The sequence below is a fragment of the Amia ocellicauda genome, chromosome 23 (genome assembly GCF_036373705.1).
Source record: "Amia ocellicauda isolate fAmiCal2 chromosome 23, fAmiCal2.hap1, whole genome shotgun sequence".
NCBI classification, from domain to species: Eukaryota; Metazoa; Chordata; class Actinopteri; order Amiiformes; family Amiidae; genus Amia; species Amia ocellicauda.
The window spans coordinates 18396205-18414924 of record NC_089872.1 but is presented as its reverse complement, the minus strand read 5'-3'; the positions used below and the strand labels follow the sequence as shown (position 1 = coordinate 18414924).

Genomic DNA, 18720 nt, shown 5'->3' with positions numbered 1-18720 from the left:
ATTTATAATTCTGGGTTGTATAGTCTAATTTAAGAAGAGGACTTAGGTCTGACAAACATTTACTTTGGGCTTTATTAATTAACACAAATCCAGTTCTTTGGCATTTGTGAAATGTGCAAATTGTAGTCTCTATGCTCCAATAAATAGTAATTTATTAGACAATTATGCAAATCCACTGATACTGAATGACTCCTGCTTACAATTTCAATAAACTTGTATATTTCCAGCCCTATTTTGTATTTATTTATTTCTCCATTTTTACCAGTTTTACCTGTGATGTATAAACTGCAAGACCGTACTGATGTTTCGGTTTAATCAATTTTTTATTGTCAGCCACCAGTGCCTTTTTACAAAGCTGAGATTTTGCAATAAATACAATAAAGAAAGCTGGTGACTGCATATTTATATGAAGTACTTTTAAGTCGGTTTGTATGAATTTATCTGTATTGCACGTTCTGCTTCTCAATACAAGATTTAAAAATGTAACTATTATTTACAAGAGGAAAAGGCTCAGTTTAGCATCTGTAATTGAGATCTCTTTGGTTATTATCTTGTGTATTTGCGCTAATTTAGCAGGCTAAAACAGCATTTTCTGGAGTCATTAGAATGTAAATTTGTTTACTTGTGACATCATGTGGTACTGTTTTATATGGGGGAGTTACAGTTTATACTTCTTTGATTCCTAAAAAAGGAAAAATAGCAATATTTGTTCTCTATTAAAGCTTTCTTCGTTCTTTCAAATGTAGAGTTTATGGTACTAACTGCAGCAAATCATTTTTCTTCTGAAGGTTTTATTTGCAAAGATTGGCATTACAATTGGAAACAATCCAAAATGGAGTATTCTACACATTGTTGCTTTACAATGATGTTTGATGAAATCCCTGAATGGGTATTGCTTCAGCTTCAATCAAAATGAGTCAACAAATAATCCCTAGTACACTATTTAAATCACAGGTGGCAAAAAGTGAAGAGACTACAGTCAGGTTTTATATCATTATGCATTCTTGGCTGATTACATTGTTTTGGAATTTACAGTAAAGCCCACAACACTTGATACTATAGAGATATCAATAATCTTAAACCTATAAAACATTTTGTATGACATTGATCAACTTGCGTCTTTATTTTTTCACTTTTTTGTTAAACTTGCATAATAAACATGCAATGAAACATCTTGTTCAAAGATTTTTTTTTTTCCATTTGACTCTTTTATACAAAGATTGACTCTGCTGCTGTATTGCATAAGAGCATTACCAAAATAAGAAATAGCTAAAGAACTTGTGAGTGATGACTGAGCTTGGTATGAATACCCTACGTTTGTCCTGAGACACACAAACTCGCCCCTCTCTCTCTCACGCACACCCACACGCACACACACACAACCAAACACACAGACAGTCGGCAATCGAACGAGACTATACATCAGACAATGATTCGTTTTGTGACAGTCATGCACTCGACTTCTTGCACTTGCATAGCTCAACCTGCGCTTAGTAAGGCACTATTTCCCCATCACTTCTTTCAGTCCAGACTCATATCCCCACTGTACACAACGAAATATACAATCTCATTCCTGATGAAGAAATAAAGAGACTTAGGATGAGCAAGATAATTGCCTTTTTTTATACATGTGCTCTCAAAATAAAGACATTTCCCAGAAGTCTCCAGAGACAGTTTCAAATTAATGTGAAATCTTTTTTTCATGTTTTTTTTTTTTTTGCTTTTCAAGGTGAGTTTTTAAAGCAAATGTATAGATGAAGCATTAAGTCATCAAAACACAGCTTTTGTGCTCCAAAAGCACACAGTGAACGATATACAGTGTATCATATATTTACAAAGTTTGAAAAGCATTCCAAAGGAAGTATTTCTCGAAGGTGGTTTGCCTTCTTCTTTTTGCTGTAAGAAAGAGTAAAAGTCTGTATTCAGTTGAGCTGGTCTTCGTATTGTTTGCGAAAGCAGTCTCCGGCCGGGAAGAACTCCCAGCATCGTTCCTGGTACATCTTCCACACGTATGATTCCTGTGAGAAACAGCACATCTGTGAAAGCCAAGCTCACTTTTCTCCATTTGCAAAGAACATTTATTTTAAAATATATTAGACCACTAACGTCACCATTGATCTACATTTACCCGTGACTGTATGAAAACAAATTGAAAACTTTACAGTCCATAATAACACGGCATAAACACCTCAGAGGAACGGCAATGCCTTCTCGATTCGGACGATGTTAATATTACCTGGCCTGTGTGCTCTGTTTCGTCTTTGTTAATGAGATACATCACAAAAAATCTGAGGAGAAAGGAGAGAAGGTTAGAGCACTACAGTGATCCTGCTGCTGCTCAAACGTACACAAGAGAAACCTGCGCTGGGAAGGTAGCCGATGCAAATGAAAAGCACTGAAGTGAAATTCTTAGGGCTGTAACAGGTAGGACAGTGTCTGTGTAACTGTAAGACAAATCCCTCTAGTCCTGTTCGTACCCCATAACTACGTACGAGGCTAAATGAACACTGTATGTGTAGTAATAAATGTTGTACATATACATGGCAGACCTGTGATGCTTTCGTTTTCCTATACAATTTTAATATTCATGAACTGGTACGAATATGAATAAAAAAAGCACCTTAAATTATAAATTAGGTAATGAATTAAAAGGGCATTTACAGTGTAACAAACAGCCAGGGGGGTTCACACTACACACTTCAGCATAATGAATCCATACCACATTCGACATTACGTTCCAGTCACACTTATTTATTCATCAATAAAATAAAAACAACTAAGATTGAAACGAAAAAAAAAAGATATTTAAAAACAGTCTCCCAGCAGCTGACCTGAGCACCCCCTGAAATGCTCAGCTGTAATATTCATGCTAAAGCGTCTCTGCAGACGTCTGATTTGAGTCCTTGGCTGTCGTTTAATCTGCCAGTCTGACCCTTGAATATATTTGACGCGTTACTGTGGCCCACATTTACATTTCAGGGCACTAAGTGTCACACCAGTGAGAAAGGTCTTGTGTTCTTCAGCGCCCCGGACAAGGGAGATAATGCAGGCGTACCTACTTAATTACTCTTACTTCCAGGTTTCACGAGGATGATTAAGTACCAGCAGGGAGAACTGGGGTGGCGACGGACACACGAGCGCTTTCTTTTACTTACAGATAGTTTGCCAAGTTGTGCTCCTGCAGCGTGTGAGTCTCGAAGCCGTGGGGGACCGTGTCGAAGTAGTCGTTGCCGATTCCACAGATGAAGCATTTGGTCTGCAAGAGAAAGAGGAGTTTCTGATGCCGTTAGCCATCTTCCGATTCTACGCCGTGGCGAGCGTCGAGGCAAGACAACCGGCACGCGGTCTGGTTGTGGTTTTGCGAGATTGTAACTCGGTGACCGCCCGGGGTGGTGAATGTTGAATAGCTATGGATTCATTTTCAAATCAATGTCAATAGCAGGTAGACCTGTATCTTTAATAGGTATTACATCCAAAAATATTGATTCACACCTTCCTTAGAGAGTGCCTGTGCCTGCCGTCTCTAGCTCCACATTCAACCAACGCGAGTCTTTCCTGATTTGCTCTCATTTCTCGGATGCATACTAACTACTCACATTAATTTCCATTGCCTGGAGACCATGCCAGTTTTAAAGCCTTGAATAGATAACGTTGTAAAGATATACACCGGGCTGCAAAGGTGTGAATAGCTGATAAATGGCAAATCGGCATTTTAAAAGGCAATGCTTTTTTGGATTATCACTATCTCATTAAAAGCCAAAAGATAAGACTTCCAGCTAATGGCGGTTAATAAATTGCACATTTGCCACGAATAGCGGGTAAATAGAATTAGTTAAATTAATTAGTAAGTGGACTTTTCTTGCAAAACGAGATGCATCTACATAATTTAAGTAGCAAAGAGTGGAAAGAGGGAAGTGGAGCTACAGGGCCCCTGAGGCGGGAAGTGCTGTAATGTTTTCCCTGCAGTGGTTAGAAAGATGTGAAGATTCATCCTGGGGGATGAATTAAATGAGACGTACAGTAGGAGGGACTGAGAAACCCTGAGGCAAATTCAAAATGAAATCCTAAACGTCCATTGGAACCAAGCCTCAAAATCTCCACCCCATCAAGTGGCTCTTATTTAAGGTGTCACTTATTCACCTTAATCTGAGCGCGTCTTCAGAACGATAGTGTCCTTTTACGTGAAAAGGACGAGACAAAATGCCAAAAGCCCTTTGTGATTTAAGAAGTCCCCTTTTTGCGAAACACACCACAGACGGCACAAACGGCAACTTTAATGCTGGTCGCCATTTGTTTCCGATTGTGACTTTCTGATTTGAGTTTTCCCCTGATCCGCAATTGATTCCAGGAAACAGATGACCCAAGTCGGGGCAGGCATCCTCCCTCATCAATCATTTCCATTTAATGTCTTTGGCTGTTATCTGGATGCCTGTCAGTCTAGCTTTTTGCTTTTCAGTCAGAGTGCCACAATAACGTCCGTCACCGATTTTCGATATTTTCTTATTAACTGGTCAGGAAAGTCTAAACTGAAGTTACCGTTGCACATATAATTGCCTTTCAGATATATTTGCATTGCTGCTAATGCACAAGAATGATGCCTGTTTGGCGGACCATACTTTCACATAAAGTGGCCTTTTCTTTACGTCAAACGGGATCAGTACTGACTACAATACAATATCAAACAGTTCTACACATCAAATCATACGATAATACATCAAACATAAAAACTGTTACTTAGACAAACTTGTACAACATTAATGACAACCCAAATAAAACCACAATTAGGAAGACTAATTAAACTCAATTAAATTAATTCTCGGGATTCTCTCTTAACTAACAAGTTTCCATTCATCAAACTAGTTCACAAAATAAACCTAAAAACCTCTCATACTCTGTTTTTTGAAAATAAAGTAATGGGATTAAAATCAAATAACCAATAATAGAACTTCAACACAATTACCATATTAGATTTTCTGTTCTCGTCATTATCATCATACGCCAAAATCTCAGCACCTTTGAGTCCAGCTAACAAACTAAAAATAGTTCCCCTTTCCTTTTAACAGTGTTAGTGGCTGCCCCGGGGGGTCAATTGACTCTGTGACCGGCCAATCAGGACATTATATTTTCTCGCTTTCTCATACCACTCACACAGCCAATTAGTGTCCGAGAGACACCCCCACAAACTGGGATTCAATTAAACCGAGCGGGCTTATCTGTTTCGCCCTGGACACAGCAGCACACGATAGATGGGATATCAAAACACAAGCAGTTAGCACCAATGTACTCAAACGATGAAGAATATTATCCTCACCTCCATGTCTTCTTTCACTTGTTCTTGCTGGTCTCGTAATTCACCAAAGGCATCAATTATTAAACCTAGGAAACACACAGACACACACACACTCATTATACATATATAGCTGTAGTTCAAAGTATTTCACGCCAATTTGAAAAATAGTTTTTCAGCGGTTCATTTACTTTAATAAGTATTTCTAATTAAACCGCACTTACGCACTAATGATATTTTTTCACAGTTTGTTGAACACCGGCTCAGTCTTGCAAGGAATGTAAAGATCCCCACTGACAGAAATAATTTAAGTCAGGAGGTGTGTATCTTTGGACTGTCACTTCACCATTTCAGTACATCAGAACGCCACTCAATTATATAACATTACAGGTAATATACAATACTCAGTACTACCACACCTGTAAGTTCACTCAATATAATATCCATACTAAACGAATTACATATTGATTTATTGTTATTTACTTTAACTTGGGATTAGCAAGTCTCTGAGTCCGTTAAGAATCTAGTGTGAAAATGATTTGGGACCGTTTATGCAAATGTCTTACCCTGAATGATGGCCAGCAGAATAACAATGACGAAGAAGAAGAATGTGATGTCAAAAATGATCCTGTAGATCTCGTACTCATCTCCAGCGGGGTCCTCGATCTCATCCCCGATTCCCCCTCCGGCTCGTACACCCACGTACATGTGGAACATGTAACACTGCAGACGAGAGGAGTAAACGCTGAGCTTTTCACGTTGCACTGCACTGTCGGCACATCGTTCACATTTTTTTTTCACGTGTTCTTTTATTGATTTGCAATAAGAAGCTACAACGTTTACAATATGAAATCTGAAACCGAGAAAGTAAACCGTGAGGATTATATTTATTTCCATATACTATATTTTTATTAATGTGGACCCTTCGTGGACGTCAATTCGTTGCCGATTGTGGGACTGACATACCCGTTGACTTTGGAGACACAAACGACTGTAATTTCACTGAAGAGTGAGTATGACAGAGTGTAATACAGATTGTGAGTTCACAGGATTTTGCAATTTCCTTGAAGTTATTTATGTAGCTACTGTAGTCTTCAGGGGTGTTTCTCAGTGCTCATCTCGACTTTGAAAGACACGCCTTCAAACGCACCGGCTGTCACAAACGGACCCAGCATTTTTTTTTCAACATACACCTGCCCAATTCCTGTATTTACACGGAAAGAGGCACTGGGCCATCAATCTGAAGCAAGTATTAGCCAGGAACTGCAGGAAATATCTCAAGCTAAGCTGCTGCCACCTTCTCTGGAAGGAAACAGACAACCTTTCAGACCCCCGAATGCCCTTAATTGGGAAAGAGAGCTGAAAATCCAATAGTGTGGGTCACCGAGTCCAAAAGGATTAAGAGAAGGGTATGCAGACCCTGAAGTTGGTATCTTTTGTCATTTAAAGCCCTGCGTCACACCAGGGTACTAACCTTCGGTGGTTAGTGGCTGGAGTGCAAGCATATTTACATGTCCTCAACATCAGCTGTCATGGGAAAACCTCTCTGGGTTTCAATACGTCTCCATCTGCTGTTTGCATTGTGTCTCCTTCAATTAACAACCCTCTGACACCTGGCCGAGAGCGAGCACAGTTCATTGACCAGATATCCCAAGCCCGTGACCGCGGCTCCTGATTGCTTTTGCATGTGTCCATAGGTGCCAGATTGTCTGCCTGGCTTTAAACAATGGAACATGATGATTGTATTTTTCACTGTCACTTTGCAGGACCTTTATGTGCTGTCAATTAAAATCCGGAGCAATTAAGTTCCCTGGAAGCAACTGTGCGGTTAATATATAGACCCTTTGGGATACGAGGGAATCACAAGCTTTTAATGTTGCCTTTGCCGGGCTGATGAATTAATTTTAAATGAAGCAGTTGCCAACATCTGTATTGGAACCCAGGAGAGGCAATAAATAATTACAATTCAAGGACTCGTACACTGATGACTCATTTGTCAATTTCAACTTTTCTTTTCGGCTAAATGTTAACATAAAAAACACTGGCATTTAAACTGCAGTGTTTTGGAAAATAAGTACTGTTTGCATAAAATAATAAGGAATAACCCCTTACTTAAATAAACAGGGTGTACATAAAGATACTCACTGTGAGCATGTCATCACATTTCATATCCGGAGTGTCGCCGTCTTCGCTCTTGTTGTAGAATTTGCGGAAGAAATTAAACGCCACCACAGTGTACAGGTACACGACCACAGCCAGCAGTCCCACCGTCAGGACCAGCTGAGAACGAAACATGGGACATTGAATTTCTACAGAAAACAACACCATTGTGAGCCTGTACTTTAAAATTCTCTTAAACCGCAATTCAAATCTTTGCAATCTTTGATTGGTTTTAAATCCAATTTGACGAATCTTCTCTTCTTGTCAATGCCTTGAGTGTTGTTGTATTGTAGTCAATATAGTGAAAACTGAAATGAGGCTCGGGTAAAGTATATTAATCTGAATTAGTGGTGATCACCTATTTTCATTAATATTAATTAATACGAATATGAAGGACATAAAATTGAGACATTTAAACTCGGCACAGTTGCCACCACCAGTCGAAAAATATACCTGTTTCCCATTGTGGGTGACGGATGACAGAATAGTCCGCAACGTCTTGAATCCCATGGCTATATCCAGGAGATGTGCGGCGAAGAAGAAGTTATTGTAGTGTCCGAGGACTGACATCGTCATGTACCAGGCAAGATACAGGAAAGACTGCAAACAAAATAAGACAATTGGGTGAGCCAACTGTAGTCTCCTCAACTCCACTGAATGTATAAACACATTTAAACATTATGTACACAAACAGTAATAATTATGTCATGTTGATGAAAATGTTAAGTGTCCTGTTTAAACATCAATTTACTACATACACAATGGTCAAAGGAAGGATACGGTCAGAGTTATACATACATTGTCTGTAAAGACGACTCCCAGCTTCCACATCTGATACTTGACATCGATAGAATTTAACCTGTGACAGAGAAAACGACCCTTACGATATGATCGATTGATGGACAAGTGAAAGGAAATGAGTGGTCATTAGAGACTTAAACCTCACGCGCTTAATTATTTAGAAAACTGTAATCATTAAATGACACTAACGACAACTAATCTGAATCACTGGTGAAGCAATTTCAAAAATATGTCCTAGTTGCTCAAGATAGATGACGGAAATGCACACACAGATTAATAAACAATTAAAAAAATAAATCCACGGAGCACTACAGATCACTGCGGTCTTGACCAGTTCAACAGGGAAATCTTAACTCACACTGCGGATAACGAACTGTCTTTCTTTGGCTTCTTCTTCTCCTGCGCGTCACTGAAGTCCAAGGCAGCCTTGTCCATTCCCAGGAGCTCGCTGATCCGGTCTCGCCCGTAGAACTCCCCGTATTTGTCCATGACCTTGGGAAAAACAGGCAAACTTCAGCGCACCGCCCGGGCCTCACTGCTGGCAGGCCTTATTTCACACTGCTCCCTCACTCGTCTGGTGTGCTGAGATTGTTAAATCAAACCTTGCCTCATGCAAACTGTGGCAAGATGCATTTACCACGGCGTAAATGATAACAACCGAGATAAACAACGCTGTCCAATATAACGGCTCACACACTGGAAGGCCAGCTCATTTAAAATACCATGCAAATGCTAAAATCTCTCTCTGTGCTGTGAAACATGCAAGCATGTTGATCGGATTGGACTTGCTTTTATTGTTTAATTGTTTTATTCACCACTGAGATGAGCAGACATGCGTACTGCACAAAATATGTGGAGATACTAACAATCAGTACAGTCAGGGCATTTTATGTCTGCGCTACAAGAAGAAAAATACAGAGATAGAGTTTAAACAGATCTGACCAGTACTATTCTTACAGTTATAAAGTACACAATTCAATATGATAACCTTATGATAACACAATTAGTTTTTAGAGTTGTTAAACAAACAAACTCACCTTCCTTTTTACAAACTTGTCCCAGTAATTATTTGGAAAGGACCTGAATACCAGAAAAGAAATGTGTGATTATTATTTTGCGCATACATGGAAAGCAGTCTAATCACATTTATATTATGCACTACAATCATATGTAAATAATGTACTCATGTCTTTAAATGAGAGTTAACAAATTAATTTGTAATCTTCAATATTCTACTAATGAATAATTGAAAAATGATACATTTACAAATGCTCATTAATCATCTAAACAGACGAGCTGGGATATTGCTGTCTTAGGAGCCTCCCTGACATTTCTCAAGATAGCAATCAGGTCGTAACCTATGTGACCCTATTTTAAATATAATTACCAACAGCTATGCATTAATTAGTCCTGTACTCACTGTGTGTTAATTACCAGCCTGTCCCACTGCCCTTTAATATCATCTTCTGAAGGTTGCTCCGTTATGTACAACCCATCGAACTCTAGTTTCCTGGCCACTTCCTTCTCTCGCTTGAAGATGACCAGAGGAACCTGTGGAACAAAATACAATTCATATCCAACTAAACAACACCAAGTTAAATAGTAGACAGTTACAATGAAACAAACTTGTTACTCATGTCACAAAATCATAAAGACACATTTATACTACCAACTTGGGCCCTCAGACCAGAATGCTGAGGCTGCCAATTACTTAATGTCATGATTTACTCAGGTAGGCTAATCAAACACACTCATATAATTTTTGTATAGCTGATGCCTGACAATTAGTTGATTACTCTGAACCCACAGGGCATTTCAGTCTGGAAAGCAGTGTTCAATTAATCCAGTTAATTGATTAATGAGACCAATTAAGGAGCCAAGAGCTGGGCTGGAAGGAATCCCAGCAGACACTGCGGCCGCCAAGGACTGGACTCCGACAGCCCTGCTTTTAAAGCTGCATTGTGAGTAAAAGCCACACAATAACTGGGGAGCATCTCAGGGGACGCACAGAGGCTCGGGTGCCGGTCCGTGCTCTCACCTTCAGACAGTAGTATCCTATGATGCAGAAGAAGGAGATGACGGTGTGCAGGATGGCCAGAATCCGCAGCGTAGGCTCCATGTAGCCGCTGCTCTCCTCCAGGACGTAGTGCACGGTGACGATGCGGTGTGGGACGCTGCTCATTGGGCTCCACCGCGCGCTGCTCTCCCCGGCCCCGGCGTAGACCACCTCCTTCTCCTCGATCACCGCCGATGACGTGGACACCTGCGTTCGTGGCAATGGGTTAACTAACATCATTTGTAATTTCGTGTGCTATAAAAACCTGTCAATACTGAACAATTATAAGAGTAAATTGCCATAGATTTATCTTGTTCTATTAAAAAAAAAAACCTACAGTGTGATGTCTTTTATTCCAGGCCCTACACAGCCGAATGACCTTCATGATAAATTGATTTACTGACACCTAATGATTTATTTAATTTATATTATGTCACTCACAATATGAGTCCAGGGTGCACATATAAATAAATAGCAGGTGCCGGACGTTATTAGTGGCTGGATTTTCAATTAATTTCTCACGGAGAGCATTTCAAGGTGGAACAGAAACAAAACGCTACAGAGAAACGGGCTCATCTGGCTTTGACTCTCGTGTCTCGAGACGATGGATGAGTATTGAGTGTGCTATAATCAGCCCCCGTCAAATGCGAAGGGCAATCTCCTTTCCAACGGGTATCGACTGAAGCAAACTGGGAAGCATATAAGCAAAAGAGTGCCGCTTCGACTGCCGGACTAGAGTACCGCGTCGCTAATTGAATCGTTTCTCCGCACAAAATAACGAGAGATGCCACCGATCAACAACAAGTTATTAATTGAATCACTGAAGCCAGTGAGAGAGTGAGTCTTACCTTATAGAAAAGGAGAATGAAGTTGATTGCAAAGGCGACGAATAAAGCCAGCATCCGCATGTTGTAGAAGTTGCGAGCAAAGTAATTCTGAGGACAAGAAGTACAGTTATTCGAGAGAGCTGTGCAAAAACTGTGACAGGAAAACAGATTGTTTACCATTTTAATTCAGATCTGCTTCTGGTTGTCTGTATAGTTAAACCTTTGTGTGTGTTTTCCTATTCAATTTACTATTGGGGATCAGAGAGAAAATGCACAAACAACCGTGTCATTTGACACATTTGAACCAGGACCTTATCGTAGACAAGCTTTCAAAACAGCTATGATTGCTTTCCGAGATGTCAAAGGACGTTCTCAAATCCAGGCAGGCATGTTTTGTTTTTTTAAACCACTACACACGGTTCTACAATTTTTAATTTACTCTATCAATGTCAATGTAACCTTCCTGATAGAACAGAAGTCACCAAATGCAAATTTCCTACTCCATTGTTACATTTCCCGCACAACTATAATAACATCTACAACCAATTTAACCATCCCTTACAAGCAGCTTTCTCTGATATGCAATGATCTTCTTCCAAAATGCAGATTCCTGAATTTCTGGCTCATCCGATTTCAATGCGTGGCGTTGCCTGGTCTTCTGTTTCGGCTTCTCCTCCTTGGGCTTTTCGTTCTTCTCTCCATCTTCTCCCCTGCAATGGTCAGTTTAAACAAATTACTGTCCCACCAGGCACTCGTCTTAAGCTTCATTAAACAATACTGTCACTCCAAGGCAAAAGTAAAGATGTCCTGAACTTGATGTACTATTGGTGCGCAATTTAGCAATCAAACAAATTGATTTTCACAGTCTGAGCTTTAATTCAGAGATTGTTTGTCTTTTTGCATAAAGTCACTGTTTTTGTATTTGTTTTTTGTGCAGAAAAATATATATGCAAAAAATATTATTCATGTATTTATTTAGTTTCTGTCAAATAAGTAAAAACCTACAAGAAACCATGAAATCGGGCACTGAACATACTCTGCCTTTTCTGGTTCAGACTTGTTCTCTTCCTTCTCTTCTCTTTCTTCAACCACGACTCCCTCACCCTGAAACAGAACAGAAATATTGCTATAAAATCGTTCCTGGGGGAAGCCAACCTTGTAACAAAACACCAGAACACTAAATTAAAGAAATGTGTGGATAATGTACTGCCTCTCCATTTAGGACTCTTGCAGGAATGGATGCGATCGCTCCCTGTTGAGAGGCAATGGTCCAGCAAGGAGACGATACTTAGAGAATGATGGAGGTCTTGAGAAGAGACAATTACTTCACTGTGGTCTGTGGTTTGCAATATGGTCATAAAAAACCTGTGTTTACAGCAGTTTTAAACCCAAATCACACATTATAATGCTTCTTTTTTAGTTTTTTGCTGTATGATAAACATCCTACATGAATAACAAATATTCATGACTTCATGTGAAGCCAAGGAAAGAGCTAAACCTTTGTGTTAACAGCACTATTATATACGGCAGTTCAAAGAAAAAGAACATTGGATTCTTAAAAATCTTAAGTGTACATGATCTTAAAAAACCTTTTAAGAAAATGACTATTGCTATAACTATTAATGCTTTGAAACGTTTTCTTGTTAAACCAAAACAGAGAGAAAGAGACCTTGTGTCTTCTCCTCAGCTCAGGTGAAGGTGCAGGGACAGGAGGAGCAGGTGGGTTGATCAAATCAGTCAGCGTAGCGTTGGGGTTATGAGGGATTAATTTATAATGTCCTCCTTCCCTCCGTAAATCTAATCCAAAAATGTCTGAAAGAAGGTCTGTGTCCTCAGAGGCCACGGCCAAGTCGGCCAGGTCTTCAGAAGGCAATGGTTTGTCCGTGGGCTTCCTCTCCCCTTCCTCTCCCTCTCCACGCACCTCGTCCTGCGTGGGATCGGGCATGTTGGCCAAGAGATCGGCCACTTTAATTTTTTTGGCCCCTTCCACCAGACTTCCACCCAGGAAAGTGCTGTACATGATGCGGAAGAAACCCCTCGACACGCTGAACGTGAAGTGGAAGAGGCCCATCAACACACTCCAGTAGAAGGCGATGAGCGTCATGACCATGTCTTTCACCGTCATCTTCTTCATCTTCTTCATTTGTTTCTTAAGGCTTTTCATGGAAAGCACCTTCATCAGCACCATCACATTGTAGCGCAGGGCCAGGAGAGCTGAGCGCACCGTGGTGACGGAGAAGAAGCCCATTTCTGGGTTCTCCTCTTCCGGCTTCTCTCGCTCGTTCTCTTCCTTGCTGGCCGACCGCTCGCCCGTGTCGGACTCGGAGATCTGGGCGGCGAGCTGCATTTCAAAGATAGTGTCCTCGCAGAAATTGACAAAGAGTTCCATCTTTTCTTTCTCCCCTCCCTCGTTCACAACGTCAAAGATGAACTGCCGCTTGGACTCCTTCACCTGCGGCTTCTCCCACTGCGTGCGGCTGGACTCGCTGATCTCGAAGTACACCCGCTCGATGCGCTTGGCACTCCCCATGATCTCAATGCGACCCAGATATGGCTGAAAATAGTTAAGCACACTTTCTGCCAGTTCCAAAAAGGTCTGGAGCCGGGTATCGTGGGGCATGTGTTCGGACAGGTTAGTCAATAAGACGGCCACATTGAAGCCTATGTCTTTGGCGGGCTCGTGGAAACGTTCGACAAACTCCTCGTAGTCCAGGAGCTCGTTTTCATCAGTCTCGGCACACGAAAGCAGGAATTCGGTTTCTGACTGGGTGTAGTGTTTGTGGCTTTCCATGGCTTTGTGGAAGTCCCTCTTGGAGATAACCCCTTTCCCATCTGGGTCATACTCCTTGAAGGCGTCCGACGAAGTCAAGTCTTTCAGCTTGAGGAACATATCGAAGAACTTCAGAATCATCTCCACATTGTTGGAGGATTCAACTAACATGTCAACCATCTGCTTACCAATAGTCCCATTGACCACATTGCCTAAAATGCAAGAACAAATTATGTTAGTGAAGGTGTGGAAACATCCTCAGTTGCACAGGCTCAACACTAGAGTCTAACAAGTGATTGAAGCCTATATAACGATGTAAAAGACAAACACACTAACTTGTCCATTTCCAAAGACGTCTTAAAGAATTCCACATTTTTGTTATAATAATAATAATAATTGTATATAATAATTAATAATTACAAAAAAAAAGTCCAAAAAATGTTCTGAAAGGTTTGAGGAATCTGGATATATAAGCTTAGCCTTAATCTTACCTTCTAGCATGGAGAGCAACATCACAACCATGTCTTTCTGAAGATCCATTAACTCTTTCAGTAACTCAATTTGACTGGAATCCTGTGAACAACGACAGTTACCCAGACATCTGTAAACATCCTTTTGACAAGTTGGCATTCCCAATATATGTATGTGTGTGTGTGTGTGTGTGTGTGTGTGTGTGTGAGAGAGAGAGAGTGTGTGTGTAAAACATCGAGTTCTTCTCTTTTATTGTATGAAAAAAATGAATGCAGTAATTTGCTAAACACATTGGGTATGATACAAACCTGGGACAGCTTCATCTGCATATGTGCAAACACATGCAGAAACCCAACAACAGCATCCCAGAGGCGACTGTGAGCGAGACTTTGCTGATTTCCAGTGCATGGACCCTAACGAGCAAAAAAAAAAAAAAAAAAAAAAAAAAAAAAGAGAAAGCGGACTAACAGATTGCAGGGTTTTCATTCTTTAATTTTAATTGGTATTAATCCAAGACTTTATCGTGTTAAATTGTGGGTGGAAATTGGTATGATTAGCACTAATATAGGTACTTAAAAAATCTCTTTAAAATTAATTATAAGTGCATTAGTAGCACAGGTGAAAAAAAGTTTTGTCCCCTTTATTTTTTTTATGTAAATAGTATAAGCGGCTCTTATTAAACTGACAGTTTACCTGAATGTATTCTGTGAGTGTATTAAAGACCTGCTTTGCTACATTGATTGCCTTGGAGAAATTGCGCTGCCCCTGATCATCAATGACATCTTTTCCAGAGTAATACCAGTAGAAGTCACTGATCGATTCCTGCAGAAACAAGCATGTTAAGAGAGAACCTCAGAGCAACACAATTAATCACAATCAAGCTGAGGGAGACAGGGTTTAAATGAAAGACTGTTTAATGTGACAAGAGTAAAGGGAGTAGTACCAGCACTATCTTGTCCCTCATCTCTTTACATATGTATTTTATTAAGAATATATGTATTTCTATTACCAGTTTTATAGGTACTTTAAAAGAAAATTAAATACAATGGTACGGTAACTGTAACCCTCTCCAGACCACAGGGTAGGTGAATTAATTACAGCACTGCTCATACATCTCCTAATCCTGAGGTGAGGCTTCGCATCCCACTGCTAACACCAATGTAACCTACTGTGGGATTGTTTGATCTTATAGAAGGCAAAGCATACAATGCAAACAAATTTGTAGTAAGTTATTTGACTTGCCTATGGACGTCTGCTAAGAAATAATTAAAAAATTGTAATTACAGAAATAAATAACTATTATTCATTGGTATCCACTCATTAACTATAGTAACATCCATTGAGGAATAGATGTGTGAATAATTACCTGTACTCGCAGGAGATAGTCCACAGTAGAGATGATGATGTTGACTGTTGTGTTGTTTCCTGTCTGGGTCCTAAGGTAATTCTGAAAATCTAGGAAACACAACAGAAATCATTACTTATTACTTAATATATATATATATATATATATATATATATATATATATATATATGGGTGGAACATATATATATTGTTTATCTTAATCCATAACAAAGAAATATTCTACAGGCAAGGCAACTTCTGAAACCATCAAATGGCACTGGCAGAGAATTACTAATTCCACCAAAAGAAAATCAATGATCTTCCTACATTTGTGAAGTCGGAAGCGGCTGTCTGAAAGAAGAACACGATTTCCCCAGAGCGCTGTACAACTGAGCAAGTGTCAACACTGCTGACAATGAGCTACGCCGTGAATACAGAGCAGCACACGCACAAAAAAATAGCAATTCTTTAATAACCGGAATCATACATTCTCTTTTTTTTTTTTTTTTTTTTTCTTTTAATCATTATCAACCTCTTTAAAAGATAAAAGTGGGTTCTATTAGTGTAAAGGTCACAAGATGACATTTGCTATTATTGCATATAAAAGACATTGAATATATCAGACGAACAAAAATAAAATACACAAATAAACCATAAGAGTATCACGCTCCTTTATAAAGGCCTTAATGACTACTGATTAACATTGAGAAAACAGTCACACATGGTATTGTCTTTGTAGGAGGGTGGCAGGGGGGAATGTGGAATATAAATGTGCCAATCGGATCATTGATGTGTTAAAAATGTCTGGGCCTCGGGGGGTTCCCGGAACACACACCTGAGTTGTGTCCTTCACAAAGGAGCTGCAGGAAGCGAAAGAGGTCACAGGTGAATTCATCGTCCTGCATCACCTTTTCTCCTGCACAGGGTGGGGACACGAACAGAGTCGGTTAGAGGGGAGACAGCAGCGCACTGCCCAACCTCAGAGCTGTCAGTTTTGTTTTTGCAAATCATAACTACTGCTCTATCTGAAGTGTATGCGTGATACACTTCTAAGATAGTTCACAGAGGATAAAATACTGCACAGGATGGAACAAAAATGAGCCTGGTGCAGCAGTGAGAAGAGACTCGGCAGCATTTTATTCATATGCAATGTCTTCGATCGAGAAAACGAACTGGGATTGGGCGCTGCGTCAGATGCTTCTTGTCAGCATCACATGCAAAACACTCCTCTGCCCAATATAATCAGCCTCACTTCATTTCTATTTTGTTTTCTTGACTAATGCATTCACTAAAACACAGTAAAAACACCAAACACATGTACACACTATAGATGAAGTTACAAAGGCCATATATTGCAGGTGTATTTTCCTCCCATTAATTATAAAGAGAGTAGTTTTGTGCTGCCACATAAATATATTTTCATTTACACAAGTATTTTTATAAATACTAGAAAAGGCAGACAAATCCACGTTGCTTACGGTTCGCTTTCTTCTCAGTCTGGAAGTCTACAGCAAGTGGTAGTTTTGATGTCTCTCTAGAACAGTTGCATATTTCTAATCGTCTGTGACAGTGATAAAATGCTGCCTGTAACCATGTGCGATGGGAGTCATGGTTAATGAGGTAAAACAATGTATTTATGAGTTGGCGTGTATGACATGGTTGTTTCTGTGATGTATAATGCTTGTTTATAGTAGAAATGGATCCAGTTGGTTTGTATCTCACATGGAAAAGAGAAAAAGGTTCTTCCGCCTCATTAAGCGATTCAAACAGGCTTGAAAGTGCTTAAGACACAGTTCTGTCGAAACTCCATCAAGTTTGCATTAAGAATTAAACACTACAGTAAAATGTTGGGGGATAATCATATTACTCTTCCATATTACTCTTCCAACAACTTTAATGGAATTAACTCCCATAAAGCATGAACTGCATCGTCTCTTTAATGGTTTTTCTGGTTTGTTTTTCCGTTGTTACGTTCAAGCACTCACTCCTGCTTCCAATTACAGGTATTTATCTCAAGTATATTAAAATTGCTTTCTCTTTTTATGTGAAATAATTTGTGTAATACAGAATTCGTTTACTAAGATTAACTTTGTAGGGTTGTATATATGTATTCCCATTTTATTTTTCATTTTCCTTTAAAGTTGCCAATCATCGCCAATCATCGTTCAGAAATATAATTTAATGTACACTTTCAGAGTAATGATAGACCAGTTCAGAAGGCTGCCAATTAATTAGTTAACAGAGTAAATATAGAGGGATTCTGCACTGTCCTTTTTAAATATACATATAAGAAACAGCAACTGGTATTGCCAGAAAGGGCAAATTCAGATTTAATTCAAATATATTACTGCATATAAAAGGATGCTCTCTCCTTGGTTTTAGTGTAATACAATTTCACTGAGCTAACGGACTTGCTATTGGTAAGCCTGTGATTGAATCAATCGCTGCAGTTTCAAATGTTAGATCTGATCCTTCAATCCCCATAGAAAAATCCCATCCCGATGGCAGCTCGTTCTATGTCTACTCCCAGAATACCCACAGAACGGAGCCGGCCGCAGCAGCGCGCCAGGGTGGGGGAAAATCATTCTTCTGCGGCTGGTCTATCATTTTCTAAAGTCTGTTGTTTGCCTATTACTTTTTTTTTTTCCCTCCAGAAGAGTTAGAACATGAAAATGAAATAACTAAAGTATGGATGGAAAATACAATATCATTTTAACACAACATCGATCGTTTGGTCATAGAAAATAAATAACAGTCAAGACACTTATTAACAAACAAGAGGTACAACATTGAATACATCACAGAACACAGAGTAAACAGCTTCTACTCTGAAACATAAGTGTCGAGAAAAAACCCTCCACTTGCACGGATCAGTGCAGCCATAAAGCCACAATTGAATGCCACAACAAAGACTACGAAAAAGGAGAACACCACAATTTCTTTCCACATCCAACCACTGCAATACTGGGTCACTTAAAACAGCTCACTGCTCTTACATCTAGT

The 18720-nt window shown here is 39.6% G+C and overlaps 1 protein-coding gene across 6 annotated transcripts in view; it reads right to left on the bottom strand.

Annotated features, from left to right (window-relative positions):
• Positions 1–771: 771 nt before the first annotated feature.
• ryr2a (ryanodine receptor 2a (cardiac)) overlaps positions 772–18720 on the bottom strand; it is a 139747-nt gene continuing 121798 nt past the window's right edge. For all 6 annotated transcript variants that reach the window (XM_066696606.1, XM_066696608.1, XM_066696609.1 and 3 more), the window contains 21 exons: positions 16553–16633; positions 15739–15827; positions 15066–15194; positions 14681–14785; positions 14393–14474; positions 12801–14113; positions 12168–12235; positions 11694–11841; positions 11153–11239; positions 10287–10511; positions 9669–9799; positions 9286–9328; positions 8607–8740; positions 8246–8306; positions 7901–8047; positions 7433–7567; positions 5854–6010; positions 5312–5376; positions 3156–3256; positions 2237–2288; positions 772–2018 (listed from right to left, as the gene is read on the bottom strand). In XM_066696606.1, the coding sequence (XP_066552703.1) occupies positions 1923–2018; positions 2237–2288; positions 3156–3256; positions 5312–5376; positions 5854–6010; positions 7433–7567; positions 7901–8047; positions 8246–8306; positions 8607–8740; positions 9286–9328; positions 9669–9799; positions 10287–10511; positions 11153–11239; positions 11694–11841; positions 12168–12235; positions 12801–14113; positions 14393–14474; positions 14681–14785; positions 15066–15194; positions 15739–15827; positions 16553–16633 (3449 nt within the window). In that variant the 3' untranslated portion in view covers positions 772–1922. The remainder of the gene's footprint in view (positions 2019–2236; positions 2289–3155; positions 3257–5311; positions 5377–5853; positions 6011–7432; positions 7568–7900; positions 8048–8245; positions 8307–8606; positions 8741–9285; positions 9329–9668; positions 9800–10286; positions 10512–11152; positions 11240–11693; positions 11842–12167; positions 12236–12800; positions 14114–14392; positions 14475–14680; positions 14786–15065; positions 15195–15738; positions 15828–16552; positions 16634–18720) is intronic.